Raw genomic sequence first — 17420 nt, forward strand, 5'->3', positions numbered from 1 at the left:
ATTCATGATCACATCTTGCAAGCACGGGATATCCTTCTTCTCCGCGAGAAGATAAATATCCCACAAAGTATCAATATCCCCAATTGTTTCGGACAGCCAAAATCTTTCCCGATATGCAAATTGCAATATTCCTATAAATACTTTGGGATCCGCTACTACTCTAAATGATTCGAGGTTTTCAACTGGCCCGAATATTTTGCTGAATAGCTTGGCTTGGTACCGTGTGACTAGCTCTTCGTGTACAATGAATTCGTTCTCGTATCCGCTTTTTATAATCGTGATTTCTACCATGGTGTGATTTGCCCTGTGGGATTGTTAGTTTCAGTAACATAATTGCATCATGTTTGATTGTACTTGCCGATTTCTTCCGGGTAATGGGGCAAAGCGAGGGTCTGCTTCTTGCCACGGGTAGGAAGCGATGGTTTGAGTATCTAGAGACATTTTTAGGGAAAGTCTTTGTGGGACTTGCCTAAGTGCTGAAGAAGTATTTGTGAGGTCGCTTTTGTGGAGAATGGAAAAGTTCTAGATGGAAAATTTGGTATTTTGAATTTTTGGTATGTGCAGAGAAGTAATGATGGTAGAGTTGAGGAGTTGTTCAAAATTTATGTCGAAACATGTTATGGAGATGATGGCGAGCCTATATACTAGATAGAATGTATGGCTGCACCTGTAGATCATTTAGTACCGTGAAGTTAATAATGCAATGAAGCACATAGAAACTTCATAATACAGCCCTACCGTCTTCGCTAAGTGGAAATTTGTAATATTCCCGTACTGCACAAATCGAGCTGGATAGTTATACGATATCGCTCAAGTACAATTAAAGCAATTAGAAACCTAGATAAAGAGATAAATAGTATTCCATGTAGTTCGCAAGCCAATATATCCACCTCTGAATCGTTCAGGATGCTAGTCACTAAAGAGATAATTAAGCGAGGTAAGTTTATTTGTATACATCCATCTAGATTGCTTTATGGCGTGTGGTAGAACAAATGATTAGAAGACTTTCTGTGTAAAGCCTGTGGCTATTATTGAAGTTATCTATATCAGTACATTTGATTACGGCTCTGATATTTGTACGGGCTTTGCAGAGGGTATGAGGAGTAGGAAGAGATGGAGCTGGGGTCTACGGGGGATTGGTAGCACAACAGGGTAGTTGGCTAAGAAAAAAATTGATACTATTAGTTTCGAAAGCGTGCACTTTAGACATCACCATTAGTTATTGAACATGATTTTTTTTTCAATATTTAGTGTTTTAGTTCGCAGATACGTGTATTGTTTGTTTGTAGACACTTGAATAATACAGTGAGGTAAAGGTAGAAAAATCTAGATTCTTTCAGGATACAGGTACCCCATCATCAATGTCTCTAATAATCTTCCTATATCCCATCTGGAAGCCATCTGGATGATTAATCTATGGATTCTATTGGATCAAATAAACTATTTAAAGAAAGAATTCTAATGCAAAAATCTAAATTAAATAGTCTAATTAATATTAAAAGATTGGAATTACAATCTGGACTTCTGGATTGTGTTACAGTGTTATATAAGTAAATATTATATATGAATATTTTTTATACGATCTGGCTATAGGCCCTAAGGGGGGCGCGCAGCGAATTCATTGTTATTCTTAGCCCCGCATGGGTTGGGGTCAAAGCTAGTAATGTTATAGTATAATATATGATATTATTATCATAACGTGGTTTATCAGTGACCGGAACATATCAGTAACCGGAACACTTTTACCTCAATTACCACCTCTCAACTTTAACATATTACCAAAACCGAGTTTTTTTAAATCTTTAAAGCTATATATATCGAAGCAATATCTATATCAAATGGTAAAGCTGGGTTCCGCGAAGCTGAGCTAATCCTATTTAATCCGGAAATTGTACTTTCAAAGCTAGATATTCGAATAAGAACTCTATTAAATAGATTAATATCAACCGATTCTGATATATAATAATCTCAAACACCTTATAAGCTAATTGAAGTTCTTTCCCAATTCATTTTAGTAAAAAATCGTATTGTTCAATATCAAAAGAGCTTATCTACTTCAATATTTGAAACAACTACAAATTTAATTAAAAATATAGAACTTTTAACTTATATAAATATGTTTTTAATTATTGAGATTTATAATCTTTATAAAGCAAATGAAGTATTTAGTGAATATTAAAGAACTAAAAAAGCTTTAATACAAAAATAAAAAATACTTTCAATAAAAGATAAGTATAATATATTAGAACAAAAGAATATAAAAGATTAAATACAATACAACGAATATACATATGATAGTTCTTCAATAAGGAGGCAAGCTATTATATAATGATATAGCAAATGCAGTAGTACTTTATATAATGTACGAACTTGTTAGTTCGATCCAGCATTAGTTGATCTTTAGATTGTATATAATTCAATCCTAATTTATAGTGTTATTGTAATTTTATTTTAATGGAATGTGAGTAATTGAGGTAAAAGTGTTCCGGTTACTGATAAACCACGTTATAGTATTATGATTATATAATATCATTACCTAGTTCAAAAACTTGGGTTTCTTAAATCACAATCTGATTTGTTAGAAGATTTCAATATTAAAGATAGATTGTTTGAGTTTATTAACGGACTAAATTTAGATCGTTTAATCCAAAATATCGAGCCCATTCTGCAGTCCGAATTATTGGACATTCTGCCCGTCATGATCGATTGTAATAATTATAAAATATGAGTCTTTACTTTAGGGAGTGGTTATCTCTAGATATCATAAATGAGTTCAACTAAATCACTTTGCGCAAGCAAGAAGATCGGTCTCATGTTAGCTTTCACTTTGAAAAATCTTGTAAGTGTAATATGGTTTTTTATTTCTAGACTACTCTATCTGTGGACTAATGAATTACCACGTTACGATTCTCATGTAGAATTCCATAACTCGTCAATATTTCCCGCAATGCTTTGCCTCATCTTAATAATATTATAATAAACCCAATTCTAGCTATCACTTCAGCATCAAATCAATGTCCTGTCAATGAAACCTCAAAGAGTCTACATATAACGTCAAGAGCGCTTATATGTGATCTATCCTGCCATATTCCTTCGCAGCTAACCAATGCACCAATTTATCAAGGTATTCCCACTAATACTATCGCCCTCATGCCTTTTCTTGGAAATTGGGACATTTTGTTCCCCAGGCGTGGTGGTGATAGAGACACGGTGAAGCATCTCTAGCGTCTTTGTCGGCATCATAGGATGTTCCTCTCCACTTCATAAGATTTAGAGTTTCAAGCAGAAGACCATCGACATTCTTAGCCGCATCCGCCAGCGCCTCATTGTAGCAAATAGGATGTGCGGGGAACTGTGTATTGCGATTCAAAAGATGTGCATAGCACATAGTCAAGAACCTCCTAGCGGCAGAATCCTTTCTCGTGTTACTATATCCCAGTTGCATATGTCGAGCATCGGGGAAAATTGAAGGCTTGTTGTTCTTGTAGGTACTGACAATGCGGTTCATGAGGATATCTTCGACATCGATCAAACGACGATTCTCGGCATAAATGTACAACTGCCACAGGATTTCTAGAGGAGTCTCAGGCAGAAATTTTCCATGATAGGCGAATTGCAATAAGCCAATGAAAACCTCAGGGTGCAGTTGTTGGTATACATCAAAGTAACCCCTCAGAATTTCATTTCCCACTTTCGACATACGAACATCGCAGAACAGACGAGGGTGATGATAAGTGATCAAATCCGAGTGGACTAGAAATTTTTGTGCATCTTTGTCTTTGCCGACAGTGATTGAGACCATTTCCTTGCTAAGTTCGAGCCTGGAGGTTCTCTGCCAGCCAAAAAATTTGCCAACTGATGCAGCCAATTGAGCTGGGGTTTGCTTGGTATAAGAACCCATTTTGATTGATGAGTTCGAGAGAATTGAGAGAAGACTTTCCCGAGGGATCTTTTGGTAGATGGGGATAGGAGATCAAGTTTTGGTATTGCTTTGATGTGAAATCCTTGGTTGATCAGAATGTTTCGTAGGAGATGTCTTGTTGAACTATGAGGATTCTGGGAGTAGACGTGGGTAAAGCTGGATATATATACCTGGAGGAATAGATAGCAGCACGACTATATCATCTTTAGCGTAGCTTGCAAATCTCAGCGTAACTATTATATACAGCCAAAGTGAGGTGAAATATGTTTACGCAAAAGACCGTGGTGGCTGATATAATCAGGATTGCCGTCTACTACAATCTACAAGGAGCGAACTGGAATTACCGTAAACTCTAACCATCCTCTCCTCATCAAAACACGCTGTTGCGTATCCAATAACCGTACCAGCTCTATGTTCCGGGACTGTTACCTACTACAATTCAGTTACCGTAAACTCTAAGCATCTTGTCCTCGTAAACCCTTCGTTATAGCGTAACCAAAAACCGTACTGGTGTCATACTCAGTACCTTCGTCTACTACGACGTATAATCAGAGAATTAGAATTACCGTAAGCCGTGAGCACCATCTCCTCACCAAAACATCGCGCCGCGTGTTTAGAGGTTGATATATGTCGATATGACTTTATCAAGCTTTCTATGACTTTCGCTAAAATAGCGAACTAATTTGTGATACTTACAACATTTGCTCTTCTCGATTCTCTTAATCGCAACTCTCTGACCTCGCAACTCTTTATTCTGTGTTGGTTATACGGGATTGGGGCCCAAGACAGTCTGCAAACCCTTGAACGTGCGAAGGGTTTACGATCATTACTTCAGATATCGTTTGGACCTTGTTCCGATCACATAAATGATCGAAACATATTATGAGGCAGCAATTTTTCTGTGGTTTCCTTACCGAATGAGGACTTCCCAACTCGTTGCTGTGTAAACATTTTCACACACGTATTGAACTTGTTGCATGTGAAGATATACATATATCTTCTTCGCATAAACATAGCTTGCAGCTACGCGAGACTTAAAAGTGCTTCAAGATTTCAGAAACTGAGAAAGCAAGCCTTCCCTCAAGTCAATTATCTGGAGGTTTGACCCTTAGGTCAAGTAGATCAAGTAGATGCAAAAAGAAACCGCGTAGTAAGTTATATATTTGCCGACTTTGATTAAGTTCGTATGATCTCTGCACTGAAAAAGGATTTACTCTGCTGTATTTCATAACCCCAAGGTAGTTCATGAACCATATATCATTATTAGAGTTAGGCCATCATGTACAGTTCTGGTAGCCTGCAAATGTAACGGATTTGACTACTCAAATAATAGGAAGTGTTACTAAATTAGACTTTCAAAATTTTATGGGAAATTATGGTTTATAATAAAAATGAATAAATAAATTTATAACTATTATCAGGAAAGTATTAAGGTAATCTTTATTTAATTCTTTTATTAATCCATTCAATTATATGATTTTATAATTAAATCATAAATTATGTAGTATTTCCAGAGTTTTTTTAAAGATACTTTTGATGTAAATCTTAGAATATAAGCGATCTCGTAGCGTTAGCTATAGTTAGATCAAATCGATTATGAATTTACTACTACAAGAAGCGATCATGAAATAATAAGAATGATGAAAGTAAGTAACAAGGATGATCATAGTAAAAAAGCTAAAAAGACGAACTAATTAGATCGAAACAAGCTAGAAAATGATAAGAAAGATTAGGAAACCTTAATTTTGAGTTTTGATCATATATATATATATATCACCTAACCGCCCTATATAATGAAAATCTACAAAAATCTATCATACACACTTACAAGCCTAAACTATATAAAAATCCATGACCCAGAATCACTTCCTCCAGTCTACCCTTCAACTCATATTGAACTATCTATGGCTCTGAACTTTGAATTCCAGATCGAATCACCTCCACAATTTTGACGCCTCGGAGACCCTTAATTATATTCACCAGTGTTGGGAACGCCATCTCCAGCTCCCTATTTTCCAAATCTGTGAACACGACTTCCGCGCTCTCAGCCTTCCATCTCTTTTCTTCTTTTGCCGCTGGTACTGGAGGATAAGCAGCCGCATACTCCATATCTTGTTCTTGTTTCACGCTTGAAGGAATGACCCTGTAATGCAGAGTTGGGTTCTGAAGAACAGAGTCGGCTTCTGAAGTCTCCTTCAAGTCACTCAAAGTCAAACGACAAAATTCTGTACCCTCCCAACCAGAGCTCAACACGAACGAGGAATCCGAGTTGGATTTCTCATCCAAGGTTGCATAGACTTTGGAAATTCCTAGTTCTTCTCGGCCAGTAATAATTGGATCGGCCATGTTGTGAAAAGAAACTGGTAGCAAGTCACCTTTCAATTCAGCGCCGGTTGATGGATCCTTATGTACGACATCATGTACATAGAGTCCAAACATTGAATATCCTCGGCCTCCTAGCCATTCCAGATTACCTACGCGTGTGGTTGAGAATGTGGCAGTCGCCCACATATCATTGGTATTTATCTGGAAATTTTCAGATGGCAGAAGCGTGGATAGATAGCTCTTGTATGTTTTAAAGGTAATATAACTTGTCTTATATGTTCCTTTTGGAGGGCCGCGAGGCTTTCCGTTTAAGTCTTGTCTAGGACCTGGGCTAGGCCCAAAGGACATTGGAATTTTGCGAGACAGAGCATTTCTATTCAAATCTCGAAGCAATATCCCATGCGCGTGATCATACGCGTCGTGGCTAAGATTTATATCCATGAATTGCATATTGTCCTTAAGCTTGCCTCCATGCTTTCCACGAGGCGTTTTAAATGCCGCTTGACGAGTGAAGTCTTGCACAAGCGTAGCACGATCGTATCTAGCTTGAACATAAAGTCTCAGACGTTGCTCAATGTCAGACGGAGTAGTACCCAGTGGAAATAAAGCACCTATTGCTGCACTGTCTTCTATGGCCTGAGCACCTCCTTGTCCTTGGTGTGGGAGAAATGCATGAGCGGCATCCCCAAGAAGTGCCACTTTGCCATGAACCCAATTTTCTCTTCCTAGCTCTTCGTGGTCTAGCAAGTTCCATAATTTGATATCGTCAGGAGAGACTTTCGCTAGCAGGGCTTGTGCATCATCTGTATAGGAAGAGAAACATTTCAAAAGCAGATCTTTGGATGCACTTTTGCTCCACTCTTCGGAACTAGCTTCTGTTTCTTCCTCTGGATGCATTGCTATAAGGTTCATTAAGGTATTGCTCCTGCATGGGTATGCAACTATCCTTCGATCTTCCCCAGATATTACAAGCATATCTCCCGTTTTTTCGACGAAATGTGCAGTCTTAGGATCGTTTCGAATGTCGTCGATTGGTATCATGAACCTGAAGGCGTTGGCTCCAGATGACTCTGGGGGTGGGTGATCTCTTAAGAGTGTGCTTCTAATTTTTGAATGAATACCATCGGCAGCGATTATGAAATCACCCGCATGCGTAGATCCGTCTTCCAAAGTCAAAGATGGAGCTTCAACATCCACAGAAGAAACTCTACTTCGAGTATGCAGAATTGCAGGGCTTCCTTTTCCTTTTTCTGAGGTAGCAATATCTTTCAACGCACTATGAAGATCCACTCGATGAATAAGTTGCCACGGGTATGGATAAGCCTTGGAGACTCCCCTCACGTCTCTGGCAAACAAAACCTCGCCGTTCGATTTATATTCAGAGATCCATTCAATGAGGTTTGCTCCATGATCTTCAGGCACCATGGCAAGTCTTCGTAATAACCGGTTGACGTTGCTGAGGAATGTGTATTGCTGCACCCACTTCAGATGCTAAACGTGATTGCTCGAAGATCTAGATTGCTGTTAATTTACTTCCTTCATGAGCTTTACGCATGTCTACAAACCTCTACATTGTGTCCTGCATGTCGGAGAAAAATGGCTGCTGAGAGCCCTCCAATACCGCCACCAGCTATCAACACTTTCAATGGCTTGTACTGGTCTTCAACGTTGTCGGTGGTAGCCATTTTTGTTCCGGGGATCCTACGGTTTGAGAATCAAGCACTCGGCTGTTAAATTTAAGATTTTGATATTGTTCGCTGTGTGATGTGTCGTCTAACGATTTTGCTCAATCTTCCAGAAACACTACAGTCAGCAAAATATATACACCTGGTGACGGACATTCATTTTCCGCGTCAAAGTCCGCCCCGTATTCCGCCGTCCAGGTAATTGTCGAATGTAGGAAACCCCACCGCCCGCTATTAGTCGTGCTCTGCATGTACTGTTTCACTTCCGCATCAGGCCCCACAAAATATTCGTGGCCGTCCGCACATTCTAAGCCAGTCCGTAATGCCCGAATATGACGCTATGGTCAAGCCAATAAATATGACATGAGATTCCAGCAATAACGGCTGACAGACAGATTGTTCCAATTTCTATCATATTGAAAACTTGTGGAGACTGAACTGGCGGAAGAGCTAAAAGGCGGAAATGGCGCTCAGCTCGCCAGCTTCGGATCCCTGAGGAGGCACTGGATACGCTAAGGAAATTCACTCACCAACTCAATCGCTCTAAATCATTTTGTGCTCGTTGTCGAGTTAAGGGCGCGACATGGTGGCTGTAGACTTCCGACACGAATGCAAAAATAGCCGCCGAATCATGAGTGGAGAAAGTTTGTCCCCATATTACCAGACAACTATAAATGATCACTAATCTCGGTCTCCCAGATATGGTGAAAGCGAGTCCGAGGAAACGAATTTCCTTGAGATACCCATGGAATGTCCAGGCCGATGCTTGATTTGTGTATCATTGAGCAAAGTGTATCCATCGACTGCGGTCCATATCATCATGGAATACGCGGCGCTGGAGGAGTTTGTATGGTACTAGATACTTGGTACTGGGATTGAGATGAAGATGATACATTCTGGACATGTGCTTGGTTCAGAATTTTTCCATTCCATCGGGCGATGCCAATCAGTTGCAAAAGGCGAACTCTACCCCACACACGATGCACGATGAGCAAAGCCAAGGGAATTATCCTGCTTTCAACGTCGTGTTACTCTATCTTGTAGTATTTCTTGTCGTATTTCTCGCACTACACTCCTCTAATTTCGCATTCTTCGTCTTGTTTCTTTCATTCCGAACATTAACCTTAACTCCGAGAAGGAAATGGACGATTTTATTGAACTCGGTATAGAAGCCACTAATAGATGCATCGATAAACACTTTGACAAGATCCCTGATAAAGCATTACACTCTAAAACATACCGTCCGCGGAATATCAAAAATGTTATTGCTGGCAAACTGCGAGATGATGGTCATACAAAGAAACCTGTCAAGGATGGTCTTGGCGGAGATGAAAGTGAAAGCGACGAGGACACATTAGACGAGAGACGCTATCGTGGAGATGACTATAGGGGCCGTCAAAGTCTCAATGAAGGTCAGAAAAAGCGATTTGAGCCAAATTATGGCTACCGAGGCGAAGATGCTACATATGAACAAGATGGGCCATATCTATATAACAACTCTCCACCACCATCACGAAATAAGAGAAGAGGTGATGAAGACTTTGATAATAACTCACTATCACCTTCTCGTCGAAATCAACGTCAGCAGGATTTGCGTCGGAGGAGCTCATTACCTCCAGACGAAATAAGATCAAGAGATTTGGCCGATGATCGAGAGTATGAAGATAAAAAAGAGACTCGGAACAACGGAAGAAGGTCTACTGTGAGCGAGCGCAACAGTTTGCCTCACAGACGAATATCCAAATCAACAAACAAAGCTCCGGACAACGAAGCAGGCTTGAGATATGGTGCCGTTGGTGCAATGCTTGGTGGATTAGCAGCTCAAGAGCTAGCAGCTAAGAAACCAAGAGGTGGCAGTAATGATAAAGTTGCGCTGGCGATGCTAGGAGCCGCTGTGGGTGCTTTTGCAGGTAAATCAATAGGGGAACGGGTACATGAAGATAAAGGAAGAACAGAGCGAAACTCTCGTCAGGATCAATATGATAGGGAGTATAATACAAACCCACCATATTAAAAGGTGGATGTTAATGAATAGAAGTCGTTTATGACCATAAGATTATCGCTAAAAATTCTCTGATTGGTAATCATCACATGTTAGTTGATTTTCTCGCTGCCCATCTCTAAACTGACGTCAAACTTAGTAGAGTAGCAACTTTTTTGACGATTAACCTCAATTTCTTGAATGCAGGTAAGTATGATATCAGGGTCCGAATTCTCCTAATTGAACAATGTCATGTGCTGTGCGTGCACAATATTTACTTTTTTTTTTCAAAGCAAGACTCTCACAATTTCCAAGCGTCAAGCGCAATACTCACTGCTTTGGTATCGCGTTAAAAATACTTGCCACAAATCTACAGAGATTTACTATCTTGAGAAAGTTGAGTCTGGAATATGGACCACTGTCCTCGGTAAATCTGCTGTTCCAAACAAGCTCAGCGTGCAAAAGACATGCTGTGATAGGAATCTGTCAATTAGGCATGGCGTACAACTCTGCGTTAGTGCTTCGCGGTGGTGAAGAGATGTTGACGAAGTCAAAGGGAGCCTACACCTTGGCGAAGACCTAGAGGGGATGGAGCAGCTAAATCTGATCTCAGACTCTGGCTTCATCTCCAGACCTTGTACGAACACAGAAAGGCTAAAGAGTAATATACAAGCAGAGCTCTTGATATCTCCAATTCATGGTCCTGAAGCCTCTAGTATATGCTTAGTCATATTGCGTATTTTATGAAACTAGTGGACCAGCCCAAAACAGGAATTGCTCACCCATACCACTGAGGCGCTGATTCTACTTCGTTTATTCCATGGTGTCCCCTTCCAAATTTTGGTTGTTTATCTACTTCCAATCCAACATTCTGTGTTTCCTTCATCCCAAAGTTTCATGAACTGCTTTTGACTTCTTTCAGGCCCTTGCTAGTTGCCAACAAACCATCTATGGAAATATCACCTTTCGACATATCTCGCTTCTACATTCGCATTATAAAACTGCACCCCTACACTGTTTCTGTGATGACCTGTGCTAGACAATAATCTATTAAAAGGAACAAGTTATTCCTTATAAACGAGATGTCAAACCGGTTATCGCGAGACCAAATGTGGAATACTCATTAGCCTGATCTTTTAGGATCATCTAGATGACTCCATCGTAAAGCAACCTAGGTATTTCATCACAGAAAGAGACTAAAGGAAGAGTTTAAGTAATGTCTATCCTTGAGACTTGAAGGCAAAAGTCTCTCTTAACCATTGAGAACGTCTCTCACATTTTCGTGCCAAATTAGATGTTTATCTTGCTCCAAACTATGCCCCACCACCATCGGCTATCAACACGACTGCCAGAATTCCTAGACGGACGAATATGTGACTCTAACAGTAGCCTAACCTTCCCTCATAAACATGGGTGAATTAAAGTAAATACTCAGACTTCCTTTCCATGTTCAGATTATATCAGGATGTGAGGATCTGAAAGTTTCAATGAGGCCAGCACACTTATAACTGCCATAACACCTCTAGAGCACACTAGAGATGTGACGGAAAAATATCAAATAGGCAATTATCAACGGGTACTTACAAGAGAGCATCGATACCTGTATAGCTATAATATGAAGTACGATATGGCATCTTACCTACATCGAAGCAGCAAAGAGACAACGAAAAGTCTTGAGACTGTAAGAATTAGACTAGAGCTTATATCAAAGCTTAAGTATCCGCGAGTCACCTCACCTACAGATTTGCCTTACAAGATATAACGTCTGCATTGCTTGCTGAATGCGCATACCGCAGCGAACCGTAGCTAAAAATTCTCAGATGTAACATTCGTTTAATCAAATGGTTTGCCATTTCTACATTTCAGTGAAAGCCCGAAAGGTAAGATAACTCCCAAGCTACGACTTCCCTGAATAGGGACCACAAGTGATTGGAGCGGAAAAGCCAAATAAATCGCCTAACGTAACATTTCTCATTATGGCTACAACTTGTTCATAACGTTTCACTGTAAGAAAACTAGCATCTTCTATACATTCTCATTTATATAAGATATCTTTTTGCCCGATGGCATAAAATTCATATTCAAAAAGAGATAATCTCAGAAGCACCAAAATCTTCCATGGTGAAGATGTAGGATTGCCTGAACTGGAAATGTTGCTCTTAAAATCTAGAAAAACGGATAAGATTACCTCAAGGCCAACTATATTATTCAGAGCAATACCACTCATTCATAAGATATAAAATTCCCAAATCACACAAAATAAAAATCCGAAAAATCGACATGTGACAACAAGAAGATGAAGAAAACACAAAATCAATCGAAGAGACATCCACTCTACACATCCTCTCTTCCAAAAGATACAAAAACCAGCATCTGCTTATAAGGTAAAGCACTTCCTGCATCAATCAATTCACAAATTTATCATACGGAGTACAGAGCACAGGAATAAGCACCATGCACATTCCAAAAGTTACCCCTCTCCTCGCAGTAAGTATTCGTTCACAAAGAACCAAACCAGTGAATATTCATCCATCCATCCACTTGACGGCGGTCCCGGGCCGGAGATGTAAATCTTAGTAGGTATTAATCATTATAAGACACAATATAATACGAACTCTATCAGGCAGTTGAATTCGGGTATTCTTATCCGCTATTATCCGGTATTAACCGCCGTTGTTCGACTTAAAAGTTCAAAAGTTCAGGATTTCTGTAATACAGAGTATACTATCACTGAAGTAAATCATAGGGAGGGTCGAGATACTAGATCAAGGCTAAAGCCCTGGAGTGAAGTGCTGCTTGTTATGTATGCATAATTGTAGGGTATTAGGGAAGAGCTATTCTATGAGATGATAATGATTCTTAGTTTTTTAGTTTTGCTGATGATGTAAACGGAGAGATAGTGGGATGGGATTAAGACAAAAGACAACAATAACTTTTGCGTGGATGGGAATGGATTGCTGGGCACTTGGTGCTTATGTATCGTCTTTTACTAATAAGCTCGCTCGAAACAGCTATGCAGCGAAATATGCACTTGTTTACGTAGAGGAACTTGGAACTCGTCATTTCGAGGTGCTGTATCGATTGCGAGATTGGGATAGAGACACCTGTAAATACAAGATACCATGAATATGAACGTTCTGTGAATCTACAAGATAGAGAGGCTACTGAATCGCAAGGCTTCAGGAGCTCATAAAAAAACCAACCGCATGTCATGAACTCACGACTAATATGAAATCTGTTTATTCTGTCTTCATTCTTCCTGCTTGCTCATGCTAAGTTCCACGTTTAAGGAGCTCCCCATCCACCGATCCGTCCTTGATTTCCTCAAACAGAACCCGTCTGCCATAACCATGCTACGAACGCCGAACGTGCTTCTTTTCCGCACCATAATTGATTGACCCGTCCTGATATTATAACACCATTATCCAATTAGCCCCGCTGTAATACAAAAGAAATTCCCTAATGGGCTGAATTTATATCTTTCTCTCAGCATCCCCATTGAAATCCTCCGCCACAACCGTCTCATCATCTTTATATTCCTTGAATTCCGTTACTTGCGCGCATTTGCATCTAGATTCTCGCTCAAGAAAGTGTCTTGGTTTCTTAACGATAAAAGCATACGTCTCATCATCTTCAAGAAAGATCTCCCCTCTTTTCGAATTTCGATTTCTACGCAAATATTAGCCAAATTTCCAGCCCAGCAATCAATGGAGCAGAAGAAAACTCACCCAACCCTGTCCATAACCTCCAAGGCAAAAACCACAAATAAGAAAATTACCACAATCCCCACAACCATGAAATCATTTCTACTTCCCATCTCGAAATGGGTCATTCGACTTCTATAGCCCACAGCAGTTCCATGCCACATTTTCGAATTTCCACAATCTGGCTTTTCTCCACTGATGCTTTTCTTCCCACTTTCCTCCTCCCAATATCTCCGCGCGTCTTCTTTGCGCAAACTAGGTAGTGCAGAAGTAGGCATACTGGGTCTCGCCTCGTCTTCATCAACCGTTTTCGTCAAACTTTGGAGATATGCTGTACTGAGCGGAGCCTCGGCAGAAAGTGCTTCATTCGCGGAGATATCTTTTGAAGGTGTCATTGGCGCATTATCGAAAGCACCTTCATGGGCGAAATTTCCTTCGTCCGAGGAAGAAGAGGAAGTAGTGGTTGGTTTGACGAAGGTTACCAGGGGTTGTTTTTGATGTTCTGGGAAATGCGGATTACGGGGATCGCTGGGTTTAGGGTGGGAGAGGGAGAAAGAGAGTGTGCTCATTGCGGAGCGGAGTGAGCTGCAAGATGGGGAGTTCAAACATTTTTGGGATTGAGATGTTGTTCGTGGGTCCACTGGGAATGCGGTTGAGAATTGGAGGAATAGAAGGAGCGAGAGGGGTGATGATGGTCGCATTTTTGCGACTGTCAGGATGAGTATTTTATTCTAGGTTGTTCTTCGAATGGAGTGAGATTGGGGAGAGGAAATATATATTTTTAAAAATTGTATCAAATGTTCCGTTCCTAGTTGTAGACCGCAATTGATATTTCGATGTTTTCGGGGTCTTGACACTTCGTTACACTCAGAATGTTAGGAATGCCGCAAACGTATTGTAGATCAATGGTCAATCTTCCGAACGCAGGTCAACAGAATGAATTGACACTTGAGATATAAATAAAGTAGAGGGTTGAGCAAGAAATAATGATTGAAAGCAAGAGTAGTATACAAAGAAGTGGTGGGGGAGGTGAAGTAGGAAACCTCTGGTACTTAAATCCAAAGCATACCAACACAGATGTGGTGTAACGCATGCATAGCATTCACACTAAAAAAAAGCATTAAGTTGCATTAGGGTTTTTGGCTCCAATTTAAGGAAGCTCTACTATCTAGGTAGCTAATAACGACATGGGATGCCTAGTGTTATCCCACTTCACCCATCTTCCTGCATCCTCATCTGGTGGAAAATCCTACAAGGCCAAAAACAAAACCCGTATTTGGTATTGTGGCAGCAGAAGCTTCAGCCCTTCAGGGAGGGTCCTTTGCGCGATTTTTATGGTGAATACCAGGGTAACCAAAGGGTAATTATTGGTTGAGGTTACATGGCTGATGGGGCGTTGGATGAATTGTCTTTTTGGATGCATTATTTGAGACAAGACATGAGTTTTTTGACTGGGTTTTGTCCGGCTTGTAGCTATGTATAGGTAGAGGTTTTTTCGAAAAGAAATAAATCTTTGAATACGACTGACTAGAAGCGACGAAGCTTTAGGGATTCCCATCCTTCAAAACAATTGAAGATATATTTTCTTTTGTATTTATGCGCTCAACTTCTTCGTGTTTAAGGTTAGCTAATCATTCAACCCACTCTCTCGACTCTGGACTTCGCATGATCCGTAGTTTTAATAACCTTAATAGATTGATGCTCCGCGCTAATCGCAACCAACAAGCTGCCAAGAGAATGATCACTGAATAATGGAGATTTACTCCGTGGAAAGACTTGATCGTATTCTATTGTGGGGAGAACTTAAAGAAAGCTCTAACTCTCCCTCTGTGAATCCACTTCGTCCACTTCCACTTTTTTTCGTATTTATATCAATGCGCTCATATAAATCCGTGTCCAGGGTCGTTGCCTGTCAAGTTGTCAGTGATCCCAGGCATTGACAGATGGTCACCGCGTTCAGTTTGGATAAGAATTGAGGTATGTTATAAGATGAAAACATGATATAGAGTTGAATCTTGATATCTCCGGTTCAAAGGAAGAAAGGATAAAAAGCTTCATGTGTTGTAAGCATTAATTATTTTGTCTAGACACATCTATTCTACTTGGCATACTAAATGATATACCGGCTTGGAATTCTATCATGTGGTGCTCCATAAGTAGATCATTGGCTACCAATAAAAGTCTCGTGTTTTGTTATTTGTATACCGAGGCTTTTTTGATCCCAACACGGCATTTAGACGAGCTGTTGATGAAGGGGGAGCAGGATCCAAAACTTACTAAACAGATTTAAAGCATGAAAGTTAATCACGAATTATAGATTTAATTGTTGTTTTTGTTTTTTGTGTTTTTCTATAATTCAGAGATAGATCTAGATATATCTAATAATCTTTAAAAAGATTTGAGTTTCTGAATCGGGAAACAGTGACTATGGATTTTGATGATCAGCCTTTCTTTCGCTTGTTATGGTAAGAACACTTTGGATTAGTTTAGGAATACAATTAGTTTTGCTCTATGATGGTAACAAAATTTTGTTAAATCTTCTTTGCCAATCACGACCAAAATATCAAGTAAACGTATATTTCAGATGTAAATATGAAGCTTTTGAAAGCAATAGTACACCCCTTTCGAAGATTCAGAAATCGATACCAACGGATTCCAGATACCGACAGAGAAGAATTCGCCGAACCGAGAATCAAAATGCCACCCACACCCCCACAATACGAATGGACGACCAATGAAGTAAGAGAATGGATGGCTGGACACTTTGTTACCAGAATGAAGCGAGAAAGATCTTATGCCATCACGGTTGCACAACAATATGATGGAACAGGGAGACTACTGTTTTCCTACACAAAGGAGGATTGGCTAGAGGTGTTTGAGAGGAAAGTGTACGGGGTTATGGCGTGGATTTTGGGAAATGATGAAGAATTGAAAGAGACAGGTTTTCCGGTAAGTAATAATCGTGTATTTATATATAAAAGCAAAATTAACATTGAATAAGCGCCAATTGCTACCCTTTTATTATCATAAAGAGATAATCGAGTTCATGGAAAGCAGCTTCAACAGGCAGAAGACGGTTAGATTCCCTCCATCATTTCTCGTCGATCTTGGTACAAACGGACATGCATATCTCCTATTCTTCCTAGAGATCAGTCTTACTCTCTTTGTATCCAAGCATACTTCCATTGAATTTTCGAATTTTTATTTCTCTCTTTACGCTTTACCCATTCCTTACTATGGATCACTACGGTTATCTAACTATTTGAAATACAGAGAAGAAGTGAGAGAACTAGACAAAAGGGTCGGAGACAAGAGAGAGGGAAGAGATAAATATAAGAGAGACTGATGCTTGTATGCATTATCTCGTTTCCCGTTAGATGTTCTATAATCGGGTTATCTGTCGAAGTATTACTACGAGAGATTCTTCTAAAGATACACAAATAAAACTGAATCCAGTGCAACCTCTTTCAAATTTCCACCAAAATTAACATTGTTGTGAAAAGTTGTTAATTCAAAAAGGATTTAAATTTTATACTTATTCCTACTCTTTTCATTATTAAAATATTCCATTATTTATTTCAACTTTAATATCTAAACATCATTTATTCCGTCCCCTCCAACTCTAACGCCTGTCCTTATCGATTTCATACCCACAATCCCAAGTTCGCGAAGGGTTTCCCGTTTATCTTCTCAAAGTTCTCTTGGTATCTTGGCATTTGTGCGCAGTAAAGCCTGCAGGACAAGATAAATCATCCTTCTACAGTATACCACGAGTCGTGACAATAAAATAATCGATGAAGAGG

At 39.7% G+C, this 17420-nt stretch overlaps 10 protein-coding genes across 10 annotated transcripts; 4 read left to right on the top strand and 6 right to left on the bottom strand.

The window, feature by feature from the left end:
- Window positions 1–178: 178 nt before the first annotated feature.
- On the bottom strand, window positions 179–441 carry SS1G_02660 (predicted protein; the record flags this gene model as incomplete). The annotated part of the gene is made up of 2 exons (XM_001596390.1): window positions 179–304; window positions 355–441. The coding sequence occupies 2 exons, from the start codon at window positions 439–441 to the stop codon at window positions 179–181; spliced, it is 213 nt and encodes a 70-aa protein (XP_001596440.1).
- A 2707-nt stretch (window positions 442–3148) lies between these two features.
- SS1G_02661 (predicted protein) lies at window positions 3149–3901 on the bottom strand (the record flags this gene model as incomplete). Its single annotated transcript, XM_001596391.1, has 1 exon — window positions 3149–3901. One exon carries the CDS (start codon window positions 3899–3901, stop codon window positions 3149–3151), a length of 753 nt encoding a protein of 250 aa, XP_001596441.1.
- A 476-nt stretch (window positions 3902–4377) lies between these two features.
- Window positions 4378–4873, bottom strand: SS1G_02662 (predicted protein; the record flags this gene model as incomplete). The annotated part of the gene is made up of 3 exons (XM_001596392.1): window positions 4378–4457; window positions 4619–4669; window positions 4837–4873. The coding sequence occupies 3 exons, from the start codon at window positions 4871–4873 to the stop codon at window positions 4378–4380; spliced, it is 168 nt and encodes a 55-aa protein (XP_001596442.1).
- Window positions 4874–5824: 951 nt separating this feature from the next.
- Window positions 5825–7932, bottom strand: SS1G_02663 (hypothetical protein; the record flags this gene model as incomplete). Its single annotated transcript, XM_001596393.1, has 2 exons — window positions 5825–7523; window positions 7799–7932. 2 exons carry the CDS (start codon window positions 7930–7932, stop codon window positions 5825–5827), a joined length of 1833 nt encoding a protein of 610 aa, XP_001596443.1.
- Window positions 7933–9073: 1141 nt separating this feature from the next.
- Window positions 9074–10578, top strand: SS1G_02664 (predicted protein; the record flags this gene model as incomplete). The annotated part of the gene is made up of 4 exons (XM_001596394.1): window positions 9074–9842; window positions 10082–10120; window positions 10290–10426; window positions 10546–10578. The coding sequence occupies 4 exons, from the start codon at window positions 9074–9076 to the stop codon at window positions 10576–10578; spliced, it is 978 nt and encodes a 325-aa protein (XP_001596444.1).
- Window positions 10579–11165: 587 nt separating this feature from the next.
- On the bottom strand, window positions 11166–11547 carry SS1G_02665 (predicted protein; the record flags this gene model as incomplete). Its single annotated transcript, XM_001596395.1, has 2 exons — window positions 11166–11226; window positions 11498–11547. 2 exons carry the CDS (start codon window positions 11545–11547, stop codon window positions 11166–11168), a joined length of 111 nt encoding a protein of 36 aa, XP_001596445.1.
- Window positions 11548–12367: 820 nt separating this feature from the next.
- SS1G_02666 (predicted protein) lies at window positions 12368–13039 on the top strand (the record flags this gene model as incomplete). The annotated part of the gene is made up of 3 exons (XM_001596396.1): window positions 12368–12400; window positions 12541–12716; window positions 12814–13039. The coding sequence occupies 3 exons, from the start codon at window positions 12368–12370 to the stop codon at window positions 13037–13039; spliced, it is 435 nt and encodes a 144-aa protein (XP_001596446.1).
- A 347-nt stretch (window positions 13040–13386) lies between these two features.
- SS1G_02667 (predicted protein) lies at window positions 13387–14318 on the bottom strand (the record flags this gene model as incomplete). Its single annotated transcript, XM_001596397.1, has 2 exons — window positions 13387–13582; window positions 13642–14318. The coding sequence occupies 2 exons, from the start codon at window positions 14316–14318 to the stop codon at window positions 13387–13389; spliced, it is 873 nt and encodes a 290-aa protein (XP_001596447.1).
- A 285-nt stretch (window positions 14319–14603) lies between these two features.
- Window positions 14604–14992, top strand: SS1G_02668 (predicted protein; the record flags this gene model as incomplete). Its single annotated transcript, XM_001596398.1, has 2 exons — window positions 14604–14665; window positions 14818–14992. The coding sequence occupies 2 exons, from the start codon at window positions 14604–14606 to the stop codon at window positions 14990–14992; spliced, it is 237 nt and encodes a 78-aa protein (XP_001596448.1).
- A 1322-nt stretch (window positions 14993–16314) lies between these two features.
- Window positions 16315–16947, top strand: SS1G_02669 (predicted protein; the record flags this gene model as incomplete). The annotated part of the gene is made up of 2 exons (XM_001596399.1): window positions 16315–16566; window positions 16891–16947. 2 exons carry the CDS (start codon window positions 16315–16317, stop codon window positions 16945–16947), a joined length of 309 nt encoding a protein of 102 aa, XP_001596449.1.
- Window positions 16948–17420: the final 473 nt, after the last annotated feature.

The sequence above is a fragment of the Sclerotinia sclerotiorum genome, genomic scaffold, assembly GCF_000146945.2.
Source record: "Sclerotinia sclerotiorum 1980 UF-70 scaffold_3 genomic scaffold, whole genome shotgun sequence".
Taxonomy (NCBI): Eukaryota; Fungi; Ascomycota; class Leotiomycetes; order Helotiales; family Sclerotiniaceae; genus Sclerotinia; species Sclerotinia sclerotiorum.